This window comes from Notamacropus eugenii, chromosome 7 (assembly GCF_028372415.1).
Source record: "Notamacropus eugenii isolate mMacEug1 chromosome 7, mMacEug1.pri_v2, whole genome shotgun sequence".
NCBI lineage: Eukaryota > Metazoa > Chordata > Mammalia > Diprotodontia > Macropodidae > Notamacropus > Notamacropus eugenii.
Genome location: NC_092878.1, coordinates 1,087,862 through 1,109,859, shown reverse-complemented (window position 1 = coordinate 1,109,859; position 21,998 = coordinate 1,087,862). Strand labels below are relative to the sequence as shown.

Here is a 21,998-nt window from a genome sequence, read left to right as displayed (position 1 = left end):
GCTCTGCTTTAGTGAATGCAGCCTAAAATCCCGTTGAATTTTTTGGCTGCTGTAGTCACATGCTTGACATCTATTGCGACCGTGGACCTTAAAGTCTTTTTTCAAAGGAATTATCATCTGATCATAGTTCCTTCATCTTACACTTAAGCAAATTATTTTTTTAACCCAAGTATGAGTTATAACGTTTATCTCTGTCAGTCCTAATAAATCTCACCTATTGTTCTAGCCTGTCAAGACCTTTGTTAATCTTTATGCATATGTACTCTATGGCTTTAACCAAGTCATTGATTAAAATCTTAAAATTCTCTGTTCCTCTCACTCAGTCTGATTAATTCAAGCCTCCTATGTGCTGCTTCCTAATTGGCCCTGAATTTCCTTCTCTTGGAAAGCTGTCACCCCATTAGAACATACCCACAGTACAGTGTATAAAAATTTACGTCATAGTGGCTTTTTTTAGGAGATATGGCCAGCAATTTTTATGAGCTTAAATCCACTTCAGCCTTTAATAAGAAAAGTAATTCTAATTCATTGACTTCATTCTGAGATTTAAGGCTCAGAACCTGGGATATAAAGGAGTTCACTTGGACTTATCACTAACAATAACTTTGTAAAAAAAAAAAAAAATTCCATTTATGCTTTATGCAGTCTACAATAGACTTCTTAGGGAGGACATAATTATGTCTGGGGTTTTTTTGTTTTTGTTTTTCACTATTTTCTTAAACACTTGGGTCTGTGTCACATTAAATGCAAATGTTTGCCAAAGAGTCTCAAATCCACAGTAAAAATTATTTCACTTCTGGAAAGACGTGTGTGAGCTTCACAGCACTGAGACTTGAGTGTTAGAAATCAGGAATCTCAGGTCATTTCAATTTGAGGAAACATGGAATAAGTACTGCAAGTATTTGGAACAATTGTATTATGTGTTTTTTCAAGTAATTCAATAAAGTTTATAAAATGTTTCTTTGGGTTCTGGCTTCTTTTTAAAAAGCAGTCTCCTATCCCCTTTACATATTAAAACTTGGTGTGGCCCTGAGTTATTTCATCCTATTCCACTTTAAGCAGCTGTTTCGCCACCAAAAGAATCAGATTTGATTTTCATATGGAAGAAACAAGGCATCTAAAAATGTTTATTTCATTCTGCACTCCTGGTCCGTCAGCTCTGTCAAGAGATGGACCTCTGAAATTGTAGTTGATCGCTCGATCAGAGTTCTTAGTCTTTTACTTCAGGTGAAGCATAGATTTTGTGCCAGTGCTTTATTTTAATTGTGCCAATTTATATTTTCAGGAGTTTGTCTTGTTAACGTACTTTTGGTTTCTGCTTTCTAATCCATTTTATGGGTGAATTTCTCTGATTCAGTTATGATCATTCATTGTGTATTTCCCTACCTCCTTGTTATCAGAGCCAACCCCCCTTTATAAGGAAAAGGGTAGTGAGAGAGTGGTGCGTTCTTACATGGCTGCAGTCTGCTCCTGCTCCCCTGCCCTGCTCTTTCCCTCACCCTTTTTTCTTTTAAATCCCTCTTTCAGATTCCCCTTCCTTAAGAGTCTCTTTTGCTAACCTGGAAAGACTTGCGTGAGCTGACGCAAAGCAGAATACTGTGCGCACAGTAACAGCAGTGTTCTAAGACGATCAGCCATAAGTGACTTGGCTGTTCTCAGCAATGCAGTGATCCAAGACAACTCTGAAGGACTTAGGATGAAAAATGGCATCCATCCCCAGAGAGAGAGAACTGATGGGCGTCTGAATACGGATTGAGGCGTACCTTTTTTAAACCTTGTATTTTGAGGTTTTTTCTTGTCTGTTTTCTTTGACAGCATGACTTATGAAGTGTTTTGCATGACTACACATCTATAGCTTATATTGAATTGCTTGCCTTCTCAATGGGGGGGGGGGTGTGTAGAGAGGGGGAAAAGGAAAAATTTAAAAACGTTAAAAATTGTTTTTACACGTAACTGGAGGAAAATAAAATACTAAATAAAAGCCTAAAAAAATCATTGTTTTGCTGAAGACTAATCTCTCCCTTGATTTCCTCGCCTCTTTCTTCCCTTGCCCTCCTGTTTCTTATTCAAGTGAAATGTATTTCTGTACCCACCCATGTGTACATTCTTCTCTCCTTTGACCAGTTCAGATGAGAGCAGGTTTAGGTATTCAGTAAGTTTTCCTACCCTTTCTTCCTTGTCTGTATAGTCTTCTACAAGCACACCCCAATTATATAAAATAATTCTCTGTCTTCCCCCACTTCCATTCTTTTTTAAGATAGCAAATCATTCCTAAGCCTTGTGACCCCTGACAATAGTCCAGAGGGAGATAGGTATCATTTCCCCATATTAAAATGTACAATTTATTTTTGTTTAATCCCTTATGATTGTTCACTCATGTTTACCTTTTTATGTTCATCTTGACTCCTGTTTGTATTTCAGAGTTTCTCTATAGCTCTGGTCTTCTATTTCATTAATGGTCCATTTTCCCCGCTGGAGGATTATATTCCCTTTTGCAAGGTAAGTTACTCTTGGTTGTGAGATACTTCAAGATAGTGGTTGCGGCTAATATGCTTCCCCAATAGCTGAATTCTGACCATGTGCTGTATTTTATCTTAGACCCGTAAGGTCTGAGTTTTGGCTGTCATGTATCTGGGAGTTTTATTTTAGGGGTTTCTTTCAGGAGGTAACCAGTGTAATCTTTCAGTTTCGACTTTGCCTTATGGTTCGTAGACATCTGGGCAGTTTTCTTTCATTTTTTGAAATAAGGCTCTTTTTTTGGCTGTGCCTTTCACATATGTCGAAAATCATTTTTCAGTGATTCTTAAATTCTCCTCAATTTGATTTCCAGGTCAGTTACTTTTGCTTAAGATACCTTACATTTTCTTCTGTTTTTTTCAGTCTTTTAGTTTTAATATTGTCTAATTTTTTCAAGTTTTTTTCCTTGGGTAAGTTTTTGTACTTGTGACAATATGCTAATTGTTTTCAATTCTTTCTTCCATAGCTTTCCTATATTTTCCAATTTTTCCCCTTGCTCTTATTTCATTTATAAAAATACTTTTAACTCTAAAAAACCCAACAAGGAACACTTGCTCCTTCTGTTCCAGGAATTCTAAGTTGAAATCATGCCCAAGCCTTGTTTTCCTTTGAGGCTTCCCTTGAGATGTTTTGGAATCAGTCTTCAGTCACCATCACAGCTCTTTATAATGGGATCTCACTGGGCTTCCAGCATGCTTCCTGACTTCCTCTGGGCGCTTCTGGAGGGATTGTCCTTGGGTCCTGGCACGACTTTCTTGGGGTTAAATGTTGTAGGCTGGGAATCTTCCCAGATTTCATTGCTCTCACAGCCTTATCGTTGCCTCTCTGGTTTGGGCTGGGCATGTTCCTGACCTGGGCTTGAGTCTGAGCAGTAGACCTGTGGGCCTGCTATGTTTGGAGTTTGAGTAGAGACTGTTGATGAACTCAGCCAGCTTGTTCGGAATGACAGCTGCAGGTTCCCTTTGGTTCTGGCTTTTCTGCCCTTATTATGCTGCTGCAGGCTTCAGACTGGACTGGAAAATACATAGACACGGACACACTGACAGACACTGCTCTGACCTTTATTCATCCTGGAATGTCACCCATAGGTACAGGTTCTGGATCTGTGGTTATTGAGAGATGTCAGTTGGCACCTCTTGTAGCACCCCACATGTGGTCAGGCCTTTTCTGTGGGTTTGGGACCTTGCCTTACCCTGGTGCACAGTCTCAATGCTGAAATGCTTTGCACAGCCATTCCTGATTAGACACCCCTCCCTATCCCTAGTGTGCACAGACCTGTCTGTCCCTGTGCTGGAAAACAAATCACTGTGACTTTTTGGGGGACTTCCCAGTCAAGATTCTGCCTACATTTTCTAGATCCTTATTAGGGAGAGATCAGTTTTTCCTGTTTCTCTGCCATCTTGGCTTCTCCCAGAGGCTTGATTTACAAAAATTGACTTTAATGAACTAGCTCCCTTTTTGGCTAGTTTTTAAGTATTTCTACACTGCCAGTTGATTATACTTATTCAAAATTAGCATCGGCACACAGCCCAGGACCTATAGAAAACTGTTAGATTTAATATAAGACCACAATTAAGATATTTAAATTTGAAAACATATCTACTTTCAAAGTTCACTACTAACATGGTAATTTTTCATAATCTACAAGCTTTAAATTTTGACCTTAGTTGAACCTCATCATTAGGAGGTTCAATTAAATCATTTTTATGGTGCTCCAATAACTGTTGAGATCCCCAAATATTTGTGGGTAAAATGAGTAAAATTACAATCTTGGCAGTTGGAAAGGATCTTCCAGCTCCTGCTAGTGAATCAGTCTGCCTCGTCTCTCCCAACCCTAATCTATCATCCGTTCAGCCACCAAATTGATTTCCTAAAGTGTAGGTCCAAACATGTCACATAACACATACACTTTTCATCCAAATTCCAGTGGCTCTCTTACCTCCTCTGTCTGGTACTTAAAGCCCTTAAAATCTAGTTCCCTCCTACCTTTCCAGTCTTCTTAGAACTTAGTCCCTGACACGTATTCTTTGACTCAGTGAGAGCATTGGCCTCCTGGCTGTCCCACAAACAAGACACTCCGTCTCTCAGCTCTGGGCATTTTCTCTGACTGTCCACCCTGCCTGGAATGCTGTCCTCATCTCCACCTGCTGGCTTCTATGGATTCCTTTAAGTCCCAATTAAAATCCCAACTTCTATAGGAAGCCTTTCCCTCTTGATTATTTCCTGTTTGTCTTATGTATCATGTTAGTATGTATTTGTTTACTTGTTTCCTCCATTAGATTATGAGCTCCTTAAGGGCAAGGATTACATCTTTTTGTATCCCCAGTGCTTAGCACAGTGCCTGGTATACAGTAGGAGCTTAATGTTTACTGACTCCTTCCTGCTGTATTACTCTCTAAATTATCACCACGTTGTCATCCAACCTCTATTTGAATTCTTCTAGTAGCAGAGAATTCATTAAATTACAAGTCATTCCATTTTCCAATGGAATTCGACACAGTGCTAAGCACCAGGGACACAAAGGTAAAAACCACCATAAACTCACTGGGAGCACGGACTGACTACTCAAAAACAGAATACACACGCAACAGCGTTAAAAGCAAAGTGTGCGAAGAGCCAAGGAGAGAGCCAGAAAAAGTACTAAAAGAGCATCTGAAGAGGAACAAGTCATTTTTAGGTAAGGCATCCTAAGAAAAGTGGTAGCTGATGTCAGAGCCTTAAATGAAAATGTTTTTGATAGGCAGAAATATAGTGGGAAAATTCTGCATAGAGAGCCCTAGCAGCAGGACAAAATGAGAGCACAGAGCGGTGCGATGGGCTTGTTTCTTAAGTCAGAGAATGTGCTTTAAAAATTTTATTCACACTCAAGTGACACAAAAAGCATATCAATTCATTTAATCAAAATAACTTCATGTATTACATCTGTTATAAAATAACTGTACAATCCATAGAAAATGCACTTCCATTTTATGAAATTCAGTCATCATCTTCCTCTTCTTCATCACTAATCACATACTTCTTGTGCTTTTTATTAGCTTTATCATCATCCTCTGCTTTCCTTTTTCCAGAAGTTTCACCTTCCTAAAGAGACACAAGTAAAATAAATTTAAAGCTTAATTATGAACTGAGTTATTTCTGGTAAACCCCTTTGTTTTGAACCAGACCTAAGACTTCATTAGTTTTGAAGAACTCCCCTGTGTGAATCCACCCTCCACCAATGCAGATTGGCAGCTCATCCACGGCTCATAACTCTCACAGTTGTGGGCACACTGAGATTCAGTGACTTGTAGATCTTCTGGGAGCAAGGCTGGGTTGCTATCCACTACAATATGCCATTTTCCTCCCCCTCTGCATACTTAAATGAAATAGCTTTATTTTAATATTTTAACTTATTTTTTACAAAGGCATACTCTGTGAAATTGTGACAGCCACGTATGGCTCCAAAGAACAGACAAGGTAGGAGGGTGTGGGCCTCTGCACACTTTATACCTTTTTTATTAGTCCTGTTGAACAATGTTATAAGGGATGGCCAGTTCTGGGAATGTAGGTAATGGGAAACAATATGTATCAAGATTATTTTTAAAAGGGTACACTGGTCTTCTGACCACTAAAAGAATGAAAAAGGTCAGTGCCAATTTGGAAAATCTTCAAGTGTAGAAGCAAAGATCCTTTTGAAAGTTATTAATAAAATATCAAGGTCCCAAAGGCAAATAAAGAGAAGTACCAGATTAAAAATCTGTTGTTTATGCCTCAACATTTTTTAGAATTAAAAAAGATTTCGAAGCCTCTCTAGTATTCAGTTTTCAGAATGAAGGATTTCTGAACATACTGATACATGGTTTCATTGCAAAGGTTTTTACAGTTACAAACTGCAGTATGTCGGGAAATGCAACGTGTTAACCTATTAATTGCTACATATATATGTAAAGGCAGAAGTCTGAACACAGACACGTACCCGTTGTTTAAATAATTTGGAAGAAACTTGGAGAGTTTCCACTGGGTAATGAGCATTTTCCAACTAGAAGCCGAAACTTCTATTGTAAGGCAGGAACAGAAAAGAACAAGTACGGGAGGGGACAATGCATGTCTAGTACTGTTTAGGTCAAAGAGAAACCTAAAACACAGGGTGTCATCCTGGGCATAATTGGGTGCTTTTTAGCTCTACCCCAATTCTAAGCTCAGATTTCTAATTTAACAAACTTTCTATTGCCTATGCATAAGGGCATATTCTATTGCCTATGCTAGGCCCTGGAATGACCAAGATGAAATACTTCATTCACTAAAATAAGATGAAATGCCTTAACTACGGGTTGTCCTTGTGCCCACCCCTCCAGATGGTGGGACGGCAGCAGGAGAGGTCCTCCCTCTGAACACACTCGGGATCAGGGTTTCTGGCGCATCACGTTAGTCCAAATCAAGTTGACTCCTTCGCATCCAGAACGTGACCCTTCTCTCTCCTATTTCCCAACAGAAATCTTAAGGCATGTCCCTTTACAAGCTCTACAATGAGCCAAGCTTAATGAATTGTGTAGCAGGAAATGGAGGCGGGCCAGGTGGAGGGCCAAGACCTGGGCACCTGGAAACAACAGGGCAGGGTCAAGTCAAGGAAGGCTTTGTTCAACCCTAACCCTAAATGTGTGTGACCAGGATTAATTAGAGGCAGTTAAACTCTGAGCCTCCTCTGTAAAATGGGGATTATACCTGCAATTCTACTCTCCAAGGACTGGCACAAGGATCACGAGCCCAGGTGGTGTTTGTAAGCTGCGAAGCGCTGCTTCTTACTAAATAATGCATCAGTGCCTAGGTCATTGGTGGGAGGAACACGGCACCCAAAAAGCCCCGGAGCCGGACGAGCAGGGCCCAGCACTTAACCCATCTGGCCTTCGGTTTTTTCTGCTTATGTTATGAAGGGGATGGCCTATCCAACTCAAAACCGTTATGTACTCGCCATATGCAAGATGGTTCTAGAGGTGATCACAGGCCAATTTACAAACAAAAATGTTATTAGGGAAAAACTTTTGTTGTCTACTTATTCTGAGAAGAAAAATTACGTGCAGGTGTCACTTCCCCCTCCCCCCATCTAATATACTTAAGAATGCCCTAAAAAAATAAAATGAAGGGAAACAGCTTTACAAGGGGCAGTTAAAATCACAGTGTAAGTTAAAAAGAGACCTACTTTTCTGGCTGGCCAGAATTCCAACAATAAATACTTAACAGGTACAGAGATAAGACTCCTTTTAGCTCCCTTCCCCCACTCCAAAGACAAGATTTTTCATCAAGAAAATGGACAGGGAAAGGAAACAAGTCCCCTACATCCCTTTCCGTGAAGGGGGAAGGGTGAGTAATGCTGGACATCGTGCAGTGGTCTCATCACACCTTCTCCACGCTCATCCCCGCCCCAGCCTCCTCCCTCATTGGTTTTGCCACCTCTCCAGCCAGGTACGAGATGGCCCAAGATATGATCAACAATTATTTTATGATTAGACTTCCTGCTTTCTACCAGTAAGATTACCTGCCACCATTCTGGCTTACTGCACAGCAGGGATTCAAGTGACTCAAGAAAAATGACTAATATAGTAATATGTTTTGCATGAATGAACATGTTTAATCTACATCAAATTGCTTACTGTTTCAGGAAGGGAGGAGGAAGAAAATTTGGAACTCAGTTTTTTTAAAGGAATGCTAAAAAACTGACTACATGTAACGGGGAAATAAGATGTTTTGAAGAAATTTTTTAAAGAAATTGTACTACAGTGCATATTCAAATAAATAAAGGCACAAGCTTGGGGTGCGGGTGGGGGCTGCCAGAAAAGGAGGAGTCATGAAAAAGCCCCAGTCTTCTCTATTCCTGTCTTATGATAGAACAAATGGGGAGCCTCGGTAGTACTAGGAATACCTTTAGGACACACTGAGTGTTCTTGGCTTTACCTCCAAGTGTGAGGCAAGTGGTGACAAACACGGGGACTAGGAATCTGTGAACTCGGGCCTAGAGAAAAAGATGTTCCACACCTGGGGGCAGGGGGTGCTGGCTACATCTTAGCAACAATTTTTGTTCAAAAGTGGGAAATAATTTTTGATGTACAGTTTTAACTATGAAGAATGTGCATCTACATAAAGGATTCTACATTAGGGATTCTACCATGAAATTCTGTCTGCCTAGTAAAAGCAGGGATTCCTCACAGATTCCCAGTAATGTAGGAGACTGGCTAGAGTGGGAGTTTTCTCCTATTTGGTCCTCAGGGTCCCCAAGGGACACAGGCTTCTGCCAGAATGAGGCAGCTAGGGGGCACATGGAATAAATCAGAATGCTAGATCAGGATTCAGGAAAACCTGAGTGAAAATCCCACCTCAGGCATTTATTAGCTGTGTGGCCCTGGGCAAGTCACTCAACAGCTGTCTGCCTAAGTTTCTTCATCTAGGAAGTGGGAACAGCTACGTCCTAGGGTTGTGGGAGGGTGAAACAAGCTATTTGTAAAGAGCTTCGCAAACACACGTGTGCATGTGTATGTATACATACGCACATACACACATGTATATACACATACATATACACACATTTGTTATTGTCAGAATTATTAACAGTGTTCACTGCACAACTTAAGAGGGGGCAATAGTATCTGTTATTGAATTTTAATGATTTATTTAATACTATCAATCCCTGGGAGTCTTCCTCATTGGACCCTCCTCCTGTTAGGAGCCCTCTGATGATCCAAGTATGTAAAATGAAGTGGGGACTGAGAAGAGGCTCTTCATTCATACAGTTCATCAACAGTTCTGAATGCCTACTGTTCGTCTGTGTCACCAGGAGGCCATTTGACTTTACCAGGTTCTTTCCATCCTTTCCATCCATGAACACAAGTAACGCTTAGGGTATTTTAGGCAGGAAGGAGGCAGGCTGAGTCCCAAGAATGTGAAGCAAACTCAGGATAGATCAATTGTTACACTTTTTCCACCTGAGACTACCCCTTTCCTGAGCATCTCCAGAGGAAGATTCCTTTCGTTTCCTCATCCCTTTTCACCTGCTGCCCTTGAGATATCACAACCTAAATTATTCTCTCAAAGCTACCATAATAACCATCTACCATCCAGGAAAAAGATAACCTGGAAAAGAAGAGTGGAGAACTTCGGTGGACAGAGGCCACGTTAACTCTGGCGAACCTGCAGCTAAGATTTAGGTCTACGGGACTGAAGGAAATAGCTCTGCCTCCTGTTAGAGTAGAAAGTAAAGGTGACATAGAATGAAACACAGATCAAGAGAGATCTCTAACTTGGCCGTTATACAGACAGCTTGCTCCCCAGGATTTTCAGTGTAATCAAGCACTTAGATTTTTATGTCTGACTACTTGTACAGCAGACACTGCAGGGAGAGAAACACCAGGGGAAGGTAAAGATGAAAAGTCATGTATCTTGGGGTCCAATCACTAAAACAAGAAATCTTCCCTGACCTTCCAGATGGGGGCAGTAGAAAGCTACCCAAGAGATTCTTGTCAGGTGGCTGCCTGGGTCCTGACCTGGGTGATGCAGTTGAGGGGAAGGAGGGCAAGTTCGCTGGCACTGAGTGGAGCTATGTGACTCATTTCCACCTGCCACTGTTCCTTCCTGACCTGGGACAAGAACCATCTCTAAACTGGCAAAATATCATTTTAATTTCAGATGAAGTTTAAATATTTTCCCAAACCTTATATTCTTTACATACCATAATTTAATCTCAAAAGCGTCTAAATGTTAAAATGTAGATGTCCCTTATAGCATTAAAATTTCCAAAAAACTATAAATGGTTTTTGGCACATGCAACATTAAATCAGAGACTTGGCATGTGAATTCTGAAAGAATGCCAGTCCCTAGTCTAAGCACAACCTGTTCTGAAAACATCATGGGTGCAAGGGCAGGATCTAGGAGGCAGTCAGGATTACATGGATGCAGTTTGTGCAGAAGTTAACCCTGCAAAGCCCGGCAATAGACAATCCTGATTTTTCTGTACTGGGCAAGTTGCTAGCTGGGCTCTGCGCGTTTATCCCTGTCAGAACAGAGTCCTCACTGCTCATAGCTCCTTAAATTTGACAAGAAGAGAACTCAGCAGACATGAAAAGCACTTCCTGCCAAGGGATTATCACTCAGTTGCTTGCTCTGGGGGCTCCAAGTTGTACTCCAACAGAGGCTGAACTCTTTGAAAAAACCCCCTCCTACCTTATAGAGTCTGGGTATGAAAGTTTGCTGGAAGGTACCTATTCTACATATGCTAATTAAATTCACAAAGTAGCACTGAAGGTACAGGTGCTGAGGTAAACATGTGCTTGTTAAAGAAAATATGTGTGTGTGTTTGTCCTTCATTGCCAAAGAAGACCATGCCATCAGAGAAATGATGACACGACTTGCCCCTGACTTTGTTTTGAGTGAGGAAGAGCTGTGCAGGTCACCAGCTTCACTTCTCCTCCAGAGCCATCTGAATCCAGTGACCAGATATTCATCAGGATGACTAGAGATGACCCAGGATGAAGCAGTTGGGGTTAAGTGACTTGCCCAAGGTCACACAGAGCTGGTGAGTGTCAAGTGTCTGAGGTGAGATTTGAACTCAGGTCCTCCTGACTCCTGCACTGGTGCTCTTATCCACTGTACCACCTAAGCTGCCCCTAAAGAAAATATGGCTACAAAATAAATACACATACCTACAGAATACAGGCACTTAAATCTGAGTGGAGAAAGAATGACAATGCTCCAGCTGTTTCCCTTAAATTCTTATTTTGTCTTACAAAAATTACAACCAAATAACCAGCTGGTGATCTCCAAGGCCCTAGGAACAAGGCGGTCTGGCTACAAACTACCTTTCAACTTTAATCCACAGTCTGCCTGCCATCAGCCAAACAGCCTCTGTCTAGAGGATGAGTGCCCTGTTTGCCAACTGTTCCGAATACTGTAAATGTTCCATTAGGATATTTCCTCTTCCTGAAGAAAAACAAATCTGTTCCAAGCCAATCCATCAATTTCTGCCAAAATGTCACTGCTTAGTTTTTTGGAAACATTAAATTCTACAATTCATATCCTAAAAATAGGCAGGCTGTGGAAATTCTACACCACAAAGAAAATCTCTCAAAGCATATTTAACTGGGAGCCAGGCTGTTCACGTTTTATAATTTAAAAATGGAAAAGAAAAGAACATGAGCCAGGTACATTTCATATATGTGTATCAGAACAGCACTGAAATGTGTACTGTAGAAGAAAAACCATGCTTATACTTATTGTCCCTTTATCATTTTAAAAACATTTTCACATCCATTATCTCATTTGATTCTACTAGTCTCATGTAGTGGGAATGGCAGGTGCTGTAATATCCCCACTTTATAGATAAGTCAACAGTTCAAACTAATTTACGTAACTTGTGCCTTGAATCCAAGCCCTTCCTAGGCTAGTGCTCGTTCCATCCCACCATCCCACCTGCCTCTAAAAGTGCCTTAGCTCAAATGAGATCAGCTCTTTAAAAAAAGACAGTACAGCAGCCTGGCACATAGTAGGTGCCATATAAAGGCTTATTCCCCTCCCTTCCTACATCTACTGGCCCATGTGTATGAAGATGTCATTCAACTAGAATTGGAGTATTCTGTGGGTATGGATAAACAGATACCAATACTGACAGAGGAAACATACCTGGAAATTATTTAAAATTCCTGAGAAAATTAATCTCGACATTCAGAAGTGCCCAAAATGGAGCATAAGGAATTCAGTGGAGCCAAGATGGTGCAGTAGAAAGATGCACCTACTCTAGTCCTTCCCTCACAGCCCATAAAATAACTATAAAAAATAACTCTACACAAATTCCAGAGCAGCAGAAGCCGCAGAACGACACAGTGAAAGATTTCCAGCCCAAGGCAACCTGGAAAGCTGACAGGACAGGTCTATCACACAGGGCGCAGAGCGCAGCCCATGGAGCCCAGCCCAACCTTGCCTGCGCAGCACCAGCAGGAACAGGACCAGAGCAGGCCTCAGGGGCAGAATCCCTGGCAGCATCTGCAGTTCCCAGATTCCTCAACCCACAAACGCCAAAGACAGCTTCAAAGGTCAGTGAGAAAGCTTTTTCACCTGGGTGAGAAGGGAGCAGGGTCCTCCCTTAGCCCCAGCCCCAGGCAGTGGCAGCAGCAGTGTCCATTTTTGGAACCCTTGGCCAAAAGACCCTGGAGGAATTGAGCCATTGATCTGGGTCTCAGCCCTGAGGTGAGGAAAAGTGCTGGCATGGTGGAACTGGAGGTAGTTGTGGAGAGGGAATTGTACTGGCAGATCCTGGGCAGAACAGAGTGCTTGTGGTTGCTCACAGACCAGAGAGCAGGCCAGGAGAGGAGTTTACTCCTCTCCCTTGATTGTGCCACCTTGGAGGAACTGAGAACTTACAGGTCCCTAGAGTATACCCTCCACCTGACAAAGGACTCAAAAGTCAAGTAATAGGCTGGGAAAATGGCCAAAAAAGGGGAAAAAAAAATAAGACTATAGAAGGTTACTTTCTTGGTGAACAGGTATTTTCTTCCACCCTTGCAGATGAAGAAGAACAATGCTTACCATCAGAGGAAGACCTAAAAGTCAAGGCTTATACATCCAAAACCTCCAAAATAAATGTGCAATAGTCTTAGGTCATGGAAGGATTTTGAAAATCAAGTAAGAGAGGTGGAGGAAAAACTGGGAAGAGAAATGAGAGCAATGCAGGAAAATCATGAAAAGCGAGTCAACAGCTTTCTAGAGGGGACCCAACAAAATGCTGAAGAAAATAATACCTTTAAAAATAGGCTAATTCAGAACACCTTTAAACCTTTAAAAATAGGCAAAAGAGGTCCAAAAAGCCAATGAGGAGAAGAATGCTTTGAAAAGCAGAATTAGCCAAATGGAAAAGGAGGTTCAAAAGCTCACTGAAGAAAATAATTCTTTAAAAATTAGAACGGAGCAGATGGAGGCTAATGACTTTATGAGAAACCAAGAAATTGCAAAACAAAACCAAAAGAATGAAAAAATAGAAGACAATGTGAAGTATCTCACTGGAAAAACAAGTGACCTAGAAAATAGATCCAGGAGAGACAATTTAAAAATTATGGGACTACCTGAAAGCCATGATGAAAAAAGAGCCTACACATTGTATTTCATGAAATTACCAAGGAAAACTGCCCTGCTATTCTAGAACCAGAGGGCCGAATAAATATTGAAAGAATCCACCAATCACCTCCTGAAAGAGATCCAAAAAGCGAAACTCCTAGAAACATTGTAGAGAAATTCCAGAGTTCCCAGGTCAAAGAAAAAATATTGCAAGCAGCTAGAAAGAAACAATTCAAGTATTGTGGGAATACAATCAGGATAACACTAGATCTAGCAGTTTCTACATTAAGGGCTTGGAATATGATATTCCAGAAGTCAAAAGAACTACGATTAAAACCAAGAATCACCTATCCAGCCAAAATGAGTATAAAACTTCAGGGGAAAATAATGGTCATTCAATGAAATAGAGGATTTTCAAGCATTCTTGATGAAAAGAACAGAGCAGAATAGAAAATCTGACTTTCAAACACAAGAATCAAGAGAAGCATGAAAAGGTAAACAGGAAAGAGAAATCATAAGGGACTTACTAAAGTTGAACTGTTTACATTCCTACATGGAAAGATAATATTTGTAACTCTAGAAACTTTTCTCAGTATTTGGTTAGTTGGAGGTATTATACACACACACACACACACACACACACACACACACACACACACACACACACACACACATTATAGACAGAGAGCACAAGGTAAGTTGAATAGGAAGGGATGATATCTAAAACAATAAAATTAAGGGATGAGAGAGATTGGGAGAAGAAAGGGAGAAATGGAATGGGGCAAATTATCTCTCATAAAAGAGACAATAAAAAGGTTTTTCAATGGAGGGGAAAAGGGGGAGGTGAGAAGGAAGAAGTGAAGCTTACTCTCATCACATTTGGCTTAAGGAAGGAATAAATGCATACTCAATTTGGTATGAAAATCTATCTTACGCTACACGAAAGCAGGGGAGAAGGGGACAACTGCGGTGGAGGGGATGATGGAAGGGAGGGCAAACGAGAGGAGGGAGCAATTAGAAGTAAACACTTTTGGGGAGGGAGAAGGTCAAAAGAGAGAATAGAAGAAATGGGGGGCAGGATAGGATGAAGGGAAATATAGCTAGTCTTACACAACATGACTATTATGGAAGTCTTTTGTAAAACTACACATATAAAGCCTATATTGAATTGCTTGCCTTCTCAGTGGGGATGGGTGGGGAGGGAGGAAGGGAGAGAAGTTGGAACTCAAAGCTTTAGGAACAAATGTTGAGAATTGTTTTTACATGGAACTGGGAAATAAGAACTACAGGTAATGGGGTACAGAAATTTATCCTTCCCTACAAGAAAAGAGAGAAGATGGGGATAAGGGAAGGGAGGGGTGTGATAGAAGGGAGGGCAAACTGGGGGAAGGGGTAATCAGAATGCATGGCATTTTAGGGAGGGGGGAGGGGAGAGATGGGGAGAAAATTTTGAACTCAAAATTTTGTGGAAATGAATGTTGAAAACTATAAATAAACATTAAAAAGAAGAATTTAGGAAATAAAGGAATACCAATGTTTGATATATTTCATTAACAGTTACATTATAGTAACATTTTATGCTTTTTTGTGATATATGAGTGAAGGACTTGTACTATATGAAGTTCTATCTGCTGTGTATATTACATCTCATGGCAGCTACAGCCTGTTAGCCTTAATAAAAAAAAAACTTTTCACATTTTGACAGAGGTCTATGAGGGGAAGAGGGAGAAGTGAATAAGCACTTACATAGCCCTTACTATGTGCCAGACACTGTGCTAAACACTTAACAGATATTCTCATTTGATGCTTATGACAACCCTGATAGGTCCTGTTATTATCCCACCTTAAAGTTGAAGAAACTGAAGCAAGCAGAGGTTTAAGTGATCTGCCCAGGATCATACAGCTATTAAACTGTCTGAGGCTTCCAGGCTCAGGGCTTCCTCCATTGTGCCGCCTATCTACCTATCTGTGACGAATTATCAGAAACTTGTGATACATACAACCAATCAGTCCTGTTCACCAAACTGTATGTAATATTTCACTGGAATAAATGAGCCTTTAAATCTTTATGCCTTATGTTATAATCTGCCAACTGGTCAGGTAATACAAATTAGAGTTAAAAACTACTTCTATGAATTCGTTTTGGTCTGAACTTGTGATTTCAGCAGCATTAAGAACTCTTTGCATGGATGCAGCCCGTGAGGCCTGATTTGACCCTGACCCCAAAGCTTTTCTGACGACAAGGCCTCTGTCCACCACACTGTCTTGCTTCTCATTTCTAATATTAATCCAGAATAAATCCTCAGCCACCAATACCTATAACTGAACAAGGTGAACACACATCTTACCTCATCACTGGTCAGTTTCTTTGCTTTGAGTAAGCGTTGTGCTCTGTCATCATCTGATCCCTCATCACTATCGGAAGAATAGATCCTAGCTCGTTCCTCTGAAAACAAAAATGAAGTCATTTAAAACATATCATTTATCTTGGGAGGGAAAGCTAGAAACAGTTCAACTGAGAAAGATCTGGAGGTTGTAGTGGACATCAAGCTCAATGAGTCAATAGTGTGATACGGCATCCAAAAGAAGCGGGTGAGATCTTGGACTGCACTGAGAAGCACAGTTAATAGGAATAAGGGGGAATTGGCCAGACCATACCTGTAATGTGGGTCTTGGCCAGACCTAACCCTAACCCTAAATGTGGCATTAAGCTCCAAGCACACCATTTTAGGGAGCACACAGAGGAGAATGGTGACCACCATGGTGAAGAGGCATCAGCTGATGACAAAGTATCCAATGGAGAGTTTACTCTCGAAAAGAATAGAATTACATAGGACATGGTGATTTTCCAGTTGAAGGGATATTACATGGAAGGAATATTAACGCTTATTCTACTTGACCTGATGACCAAGGAGATGAGTTGCTTGGGGGAAGGAGTTTCAAAGACACAAATTTCAGTTTGATATAAATAAAAAACATCCTAACCATTAGAGCTATCCAAAAGTGGTCAAGACTTCCTTAGCAAGGTGCCCCTAACTGCAGAGAATTTGGAACTGAAAAAAAAAAGTGTGCTTTAAAATTAAAGGAAAAAATGAAGGTAAGTGAAAAGCTGCTCCCTAAGAATATTCCATTTCTAAACTTCTCAAACATTTTAAAGGATGGTATAAACAGCCAATAAACATTCGTGGTGCCCGTGGCAAAGCAAATGGTAACATACATGTAATACAAATTTCCTCAAAGGCTAGGAAGCTTTCTCTCTCCCTACTTCCCTTCTCTTTAATCTGACCACAATACCGAATTGACTTCTCTTAATCTATGTTTTTTAGTATTAGCTAGATGTATTAGGTTTTATATTCCTTGAATGAATCTAAAATCAGGCAAGCTGAACATTTAACTCTCTGAAAGTCACGAATTATTGCTTTTTACTTTATTTCATTACATTTACTTTACAGAGGAAAAAAGAGTTCCTACACAACATCCCAAAGGGAACTACTACCCTGAGAGATATTTGTGTATTTTTCAAGAAAAGGGGCACAGCTCAGCAAAGCAAAGGCAACTGCCACGAAGAAGGCAGGAGGCAGGGTTGTGGGCATGAGCTGAGCACGGCAGAACTGTTATTATGTCTGCAAGGGAAAACAGAAGAAGTAAATGGATATAAACTAACTCTGTAGAAAGAAAGGAATTACAAGTAACAAAGGCTGGTTGTCTATGGAACTTTCTGGGCCTCAAGATAAACGCTTCATTAATCCTTGAAAAAGATACAGTTGTCAAACACTGAAAACAAATGAAATAATTCAATTAAAAAAAGAAAAAAGAAAAAGATGGTTTTCAGTGACATGGGGTTCAGATTACAGAATGTGCAAGTTAAAATGTCAAAATTTAATTAAAATTTCAATCCATTTAGTTTCACTTAAAAATAAAAACTTACCTCTTATGCCACCTTTGTACCTATTTTTAATAGCTGCCAGGCTAATTGACTCTTCGCCCTCATCTTCTTCATCGTAACGATCTGGTTCTAAATAGTTTGCACTAAGTCCTCGCTGATGTTGCTTCTCTCGCATTCTGCGCTGCTGAGACTCTCTACGAATGGAGGCTCTTAACCGTTCCTCCTCTTTCTGTCAAGGACATCAACCACCGTGAGTTGACTCAATGCATGACTAATAATGATTGATTCATTTATTTGTAGCTTCATTTATTCAGATCACTAAGCCATTTGTCTGTTCATTAAGCCAAATACCAAGGCTATCTTTCTTTAGTTATGGAAGTAAGGGAAAGGGAAAGAGGTAAGATGAAATATATCCCTTATCTAGCCTGGGAAGAACCGACAAAGCAGTATGTTCCAGGAATTCTTTAGCAGGCGCAGATTCCATTGGAGCTTCTAGCTGTATCCCAAGTTATGGCTACAAACCCTGAAGACTCCCACACATAAAAGGTTCCTGATGCTTACTCCTTGGAGCAGGGACCATCGGATGCACTAATATGAGATTTATCTATCTAGTGACCATAAACTGATCACAAATCTCAGAAGAGTTATGCTGCACCCTTCAAGTCACAGACGTCATCACGGCTAAAGCCCACTGGTAATGGGAAACATAGGTAGGTAATGAACTACAATATGGAGCCTTAATTCCACTTCATTAATAATTGTGGTGGTTGAATTCTTGAGAACTAAGAGACAGCCAACGGAGCTGGTTTCTCCATAGCATTTCTCTGCCTTTCTCACCTCAGTGTGAACCATTTTATGTAAGTACAAGTTCATAATATTGAAGTCTATGCATTTTTTTAATTTAGCAAAATTTAGTAATACTAAAAACTATAAAAATCACATCCCAACTTCAAGAGCTGGGGACAAACTAGCTAAAAGCCCAGTTTAACTATAAAAATCTCCACTGAAGCTACTCTGAAAAGTAAGTGAAAGAAACTCCCAAGATAATAAAATACCATCTACTTTTAAGGAGATCCATACAGGACTCGCTCATCACTCATGCCTGGTTTCTCTCCTCTCAGGAGGTTGGCATTTTATGATCTGTTTCAGGTGTGGATTTCACAGTGGTACTATGGCAATACCTAGCTTTGCTGAACCTGCTTCTGAGGACAAGATGGCAGGTTTCCAGAGGGTAAAATGAGAGGCCTGGCAGAAAGAGACACAACCAGCAAACTAAGCTCACAATGAGACTGGAGGCAGGAAGCCATAGCACCTGGCTGACTCCTCCCCTCTTCTTCCTCCTGAAACATCCTTTCCCAAAAAAGAGAAAAGAGGCTACATAGGAAACATGGCTCAGAAATGAATGACAAACACTTGTCAGAGGCAGAGAGTAGAAAGAAGACATGAATATCTATAACAGAAACATAAGCTAGAAGCACAACACCCCCTAACTGTCTCTGGGAGGTAACTTGTCAAACAATCTGTGCCCTCATTTATGAATTCCATAAATTTGGAATTCTTTTGAAAAGTATCCCCTCATAAATTAAGCCAATACATTCCAACCACCGACTCATTAAGTCCTATTCGGATCCTAACCTAGGTATCATTCCACCTGTCCTTTCAACTCTATCTCATCCCATAGCTAATGAGACTCCCTACCATTATTTGTTAGGAGCTTTTGATTGTATATCACCACTTCCAAAGACCTCTCTCACATACCACACTACACACCTTACCTAGTCACAAAGAAAAAAAAGATTTTTAAAAAGAGTTCGGCAAAACCAATCAACAGCCACAACGTGCAAGTATAAGCCACACTGCATACCTAGAGTACCCCATGTCAAACGGAACATGTAATATTTCACACCCTTCTACACAGAAAAGAAGAATCATTTTCTCAATTCCTCTCCAGGAGGACTTAGCATTTCCATCCAACTTTATAATAAGGTTCTAAAGTGAATCTAGATGGTTACTGAAATGTCTTTTCAATCACACCTTAAAACGAGCAACTGGATGACTGCTGAAATGACCAGGGGAAAACCTGAACTGAGCTTTTTCAAAGTACCTTGAGTTCTGCTGCTACTATCACCACCCTTCAGTCTCACCCCTGCTCAGGGATTTCTGATCATATAAGGAGGCAGTAATTATAACAGCTACCAACTAAGAGCAGGTCAATAAAAATATGACTCTTAATGAATAAAATCATAGGACAAACAAGCCAAAAAATACCTTAATCATTTCTGTGCGCTGGCATTCTGGATCACGACCAGCCATGGGTAAGATTCTAATTTTCTGTGTCTTTGAACATCTATCAGCAAGTGACAGGGTCATCTTCCTGTGTGTGGCACTGTCTGTAGAGTGAGGTCTGGCAAAAAATGGGCAGAAATGTATGACTGTTTAACAAATACCTGTGAAAACCAATCATGATACTTAGGACATGAACATTTAACAAGCTACAACATATGCTCCTTCCTGTAAGTTTGAACAAAGAATAGATTAGAGGAAGTGGAGGAATTCATGGGGGAAAAGGCATAGAGAAATCGAATGTTTTACAAAGTGTATATGCATCTAAGATAATTGAGATGAAAAAAAGAGTCAAAAATAACAATGACAGCTTAGATGCTGAAGGACTGGGATGAGGAAGCATAGATGCTTCTCTGCAACGTACGTTATATTAATTAGTGTATTCCACAAGTCCTAAGAAATCAGCTGTAAACTTCGGGAAGAAGGTCTTAAGACAGCATGACAGTGGAAAGAAAACTCTGCTGGGATCACAGCAGGACACAAACTTGTACAACAACCATGGATAACTCTCTCCCTAACCCTCTGAAGCTTCACTGCCTATTCATTTGTTAAATGCCGACCATGGGGCATGACCCAATATAGAAAGATGAAAAATGGCAGAGCCAACCATCAAGGAGAATACAGCCCGATGTACAGGCTTCGTAAGACTGGGCAACTTCCTGGACAAACAGAGTAAGAAAGAGAAAAAGTCGAGGATGAAGCGAAGGTTTTCTACTAATGATTAGTAGAATTTAACATGATGACAATGGTAATATTAGCTACCAAGCAGAGCGGACACAGAGCCAGGAAAAGCTGGCTACACGCAATAAATAAGTTGTTGAAGAGTTGTCCTAAAGCAATGAAGCCAGAACTCTGGATTAAATTAATCAATGACTATAAGAGCTGACATTTACATAGAATTTTAATATTTTTTAAAATGCTTAGCACATGCTATTCTTTGATCCTCATGCCAAACCTGAGGTAGGTACAATATATATTATTAAGCCAGCTTAATGAGGAAACAGATGCAGAGAGGTCCAGTGCCTTGTCCATAATCTTCCTAGAAGTGAGAACCGAAACCATGACAACAGATAGGATCAGCAAAGGAGACAATAAAAAGTGACCACAGAAAGAAGCCCAGGAAAGCACTTCTGAAAACAGAAGGGAATGATCCAATGAAAGAAATCAGATAAAGGAGAGATTTAGAACTAAAAGGTGATACCATAAGCCAATCAGGGGGGAGCACAGAATAGTTTACCGGTCAGACCTATGGATGAGTGAAGAATTGATGACTAAACAAGAGATGGAGAGCATCATGAGATATGAAAGGGATAATTTTGATTTCATTAAATAAAAAGGGTTTTGCACAAACAAAACCAATGAAGCCAAGATTAGAAGAAAAGGAGAAAACTGGGGAAAACTTTTACAGCAAGGTTTTTCTGATAAAGGTCTCATTTCTCAGATATGTAGGGAACTGACATACAAAAGGCAATAAAGAAAAAAAATGAGAGAAAAACCAGGAGAGTTTTGTCAAGTAAGTTTCTAGAAGACTAAAGCTGGTCAACAGTGTAAAAAGCTACAGAACTGTCAAAGAGCATGAGGCCTGAGAAAGGATCCTTGGATTTGGCATTTAGGTCATAAGTCACCTCAGACAGAATTCTGTCATTAAAGCAACGAGATTCAAAGCCAGAAAGGAAGCATTTTTAAGACAAAGGGAGAACAGAGGCATCACAATGTTTCACAAAATAAATAAAAATATAATACAGCACAGATAATGTTAATTTGTGGTTTTCAAGTCAACATGGGTCAGAAGGAATCTACTTCTATTCGAATTTGACACCAGTGACGTAGACTACCCCTATAAGTTTAGAAATAAAGTTCTATGACAATAGCTTCAATGGATGATGGAGGAAATACTTGGAAATACCTGAAAGTATGTTTGTAGAAAGCAAGTAGATGATTAAAAGGATAAATTCCTATACAAGAGAGAATATAAAATGAGGAAGCTGGACTGTATCACATCTACTAGATTTAACATTCTATCATGTATCACACTATTTTATGACCTAGGCACACTTGTTTGCCATGATACACAAATGAGTTCTTCATACTATATGCAAGTAACTCAACACAAAGTTTAAGAAATATTATACCAAGTGTTATGTTCTCCTATGTAAGCCAAATAAGCATCTATACACCTTAA

General features: G+C 40.2%; 1 protein-coding gene across 2 annotated transcripts in view; it reads right to left on the bottom strand.

The window, feature by feature from the left end:
* Positions 1 to 5,397: 5,397 nt before the first annotated feature.
* LEO1 (LEO1 homolog, Paf1/RNA polymerase II complex component) overlaps positions 5,398 to 21,998 on the bottom strand; it is a 51,477-nt gene continuing 34,876 nt past the window's right edge. For both annotated transcript variants that reach the window (XM_072622748.1, XM_072622749.1), the window contains exons 9-12: positions 19,742 to 19,877; positions 17,516 to 17,702; positions 15,936 to 16,033; positions 5,398 to 5,598 (exon numbers count right to left, since the gene is read on the bottom strand). In XM_072622748.1, coding sequence (XP_072478849.1) covers positions 5,494 to 5,598; positions 15,936 to 16,033; positions 17,516 to 17,702; positions 19,742 to 19,877 — 526 coding nt within the window. In that variant the 3' untranslated portion in view covers positions 5,398 to 5,493. The remainder of the gene's footprint in view (positions 5,599 to 15,935; positions 16,034 to 17,515; positions 17,703 to 19,741; positions 19,878 to 21,998) is intronic.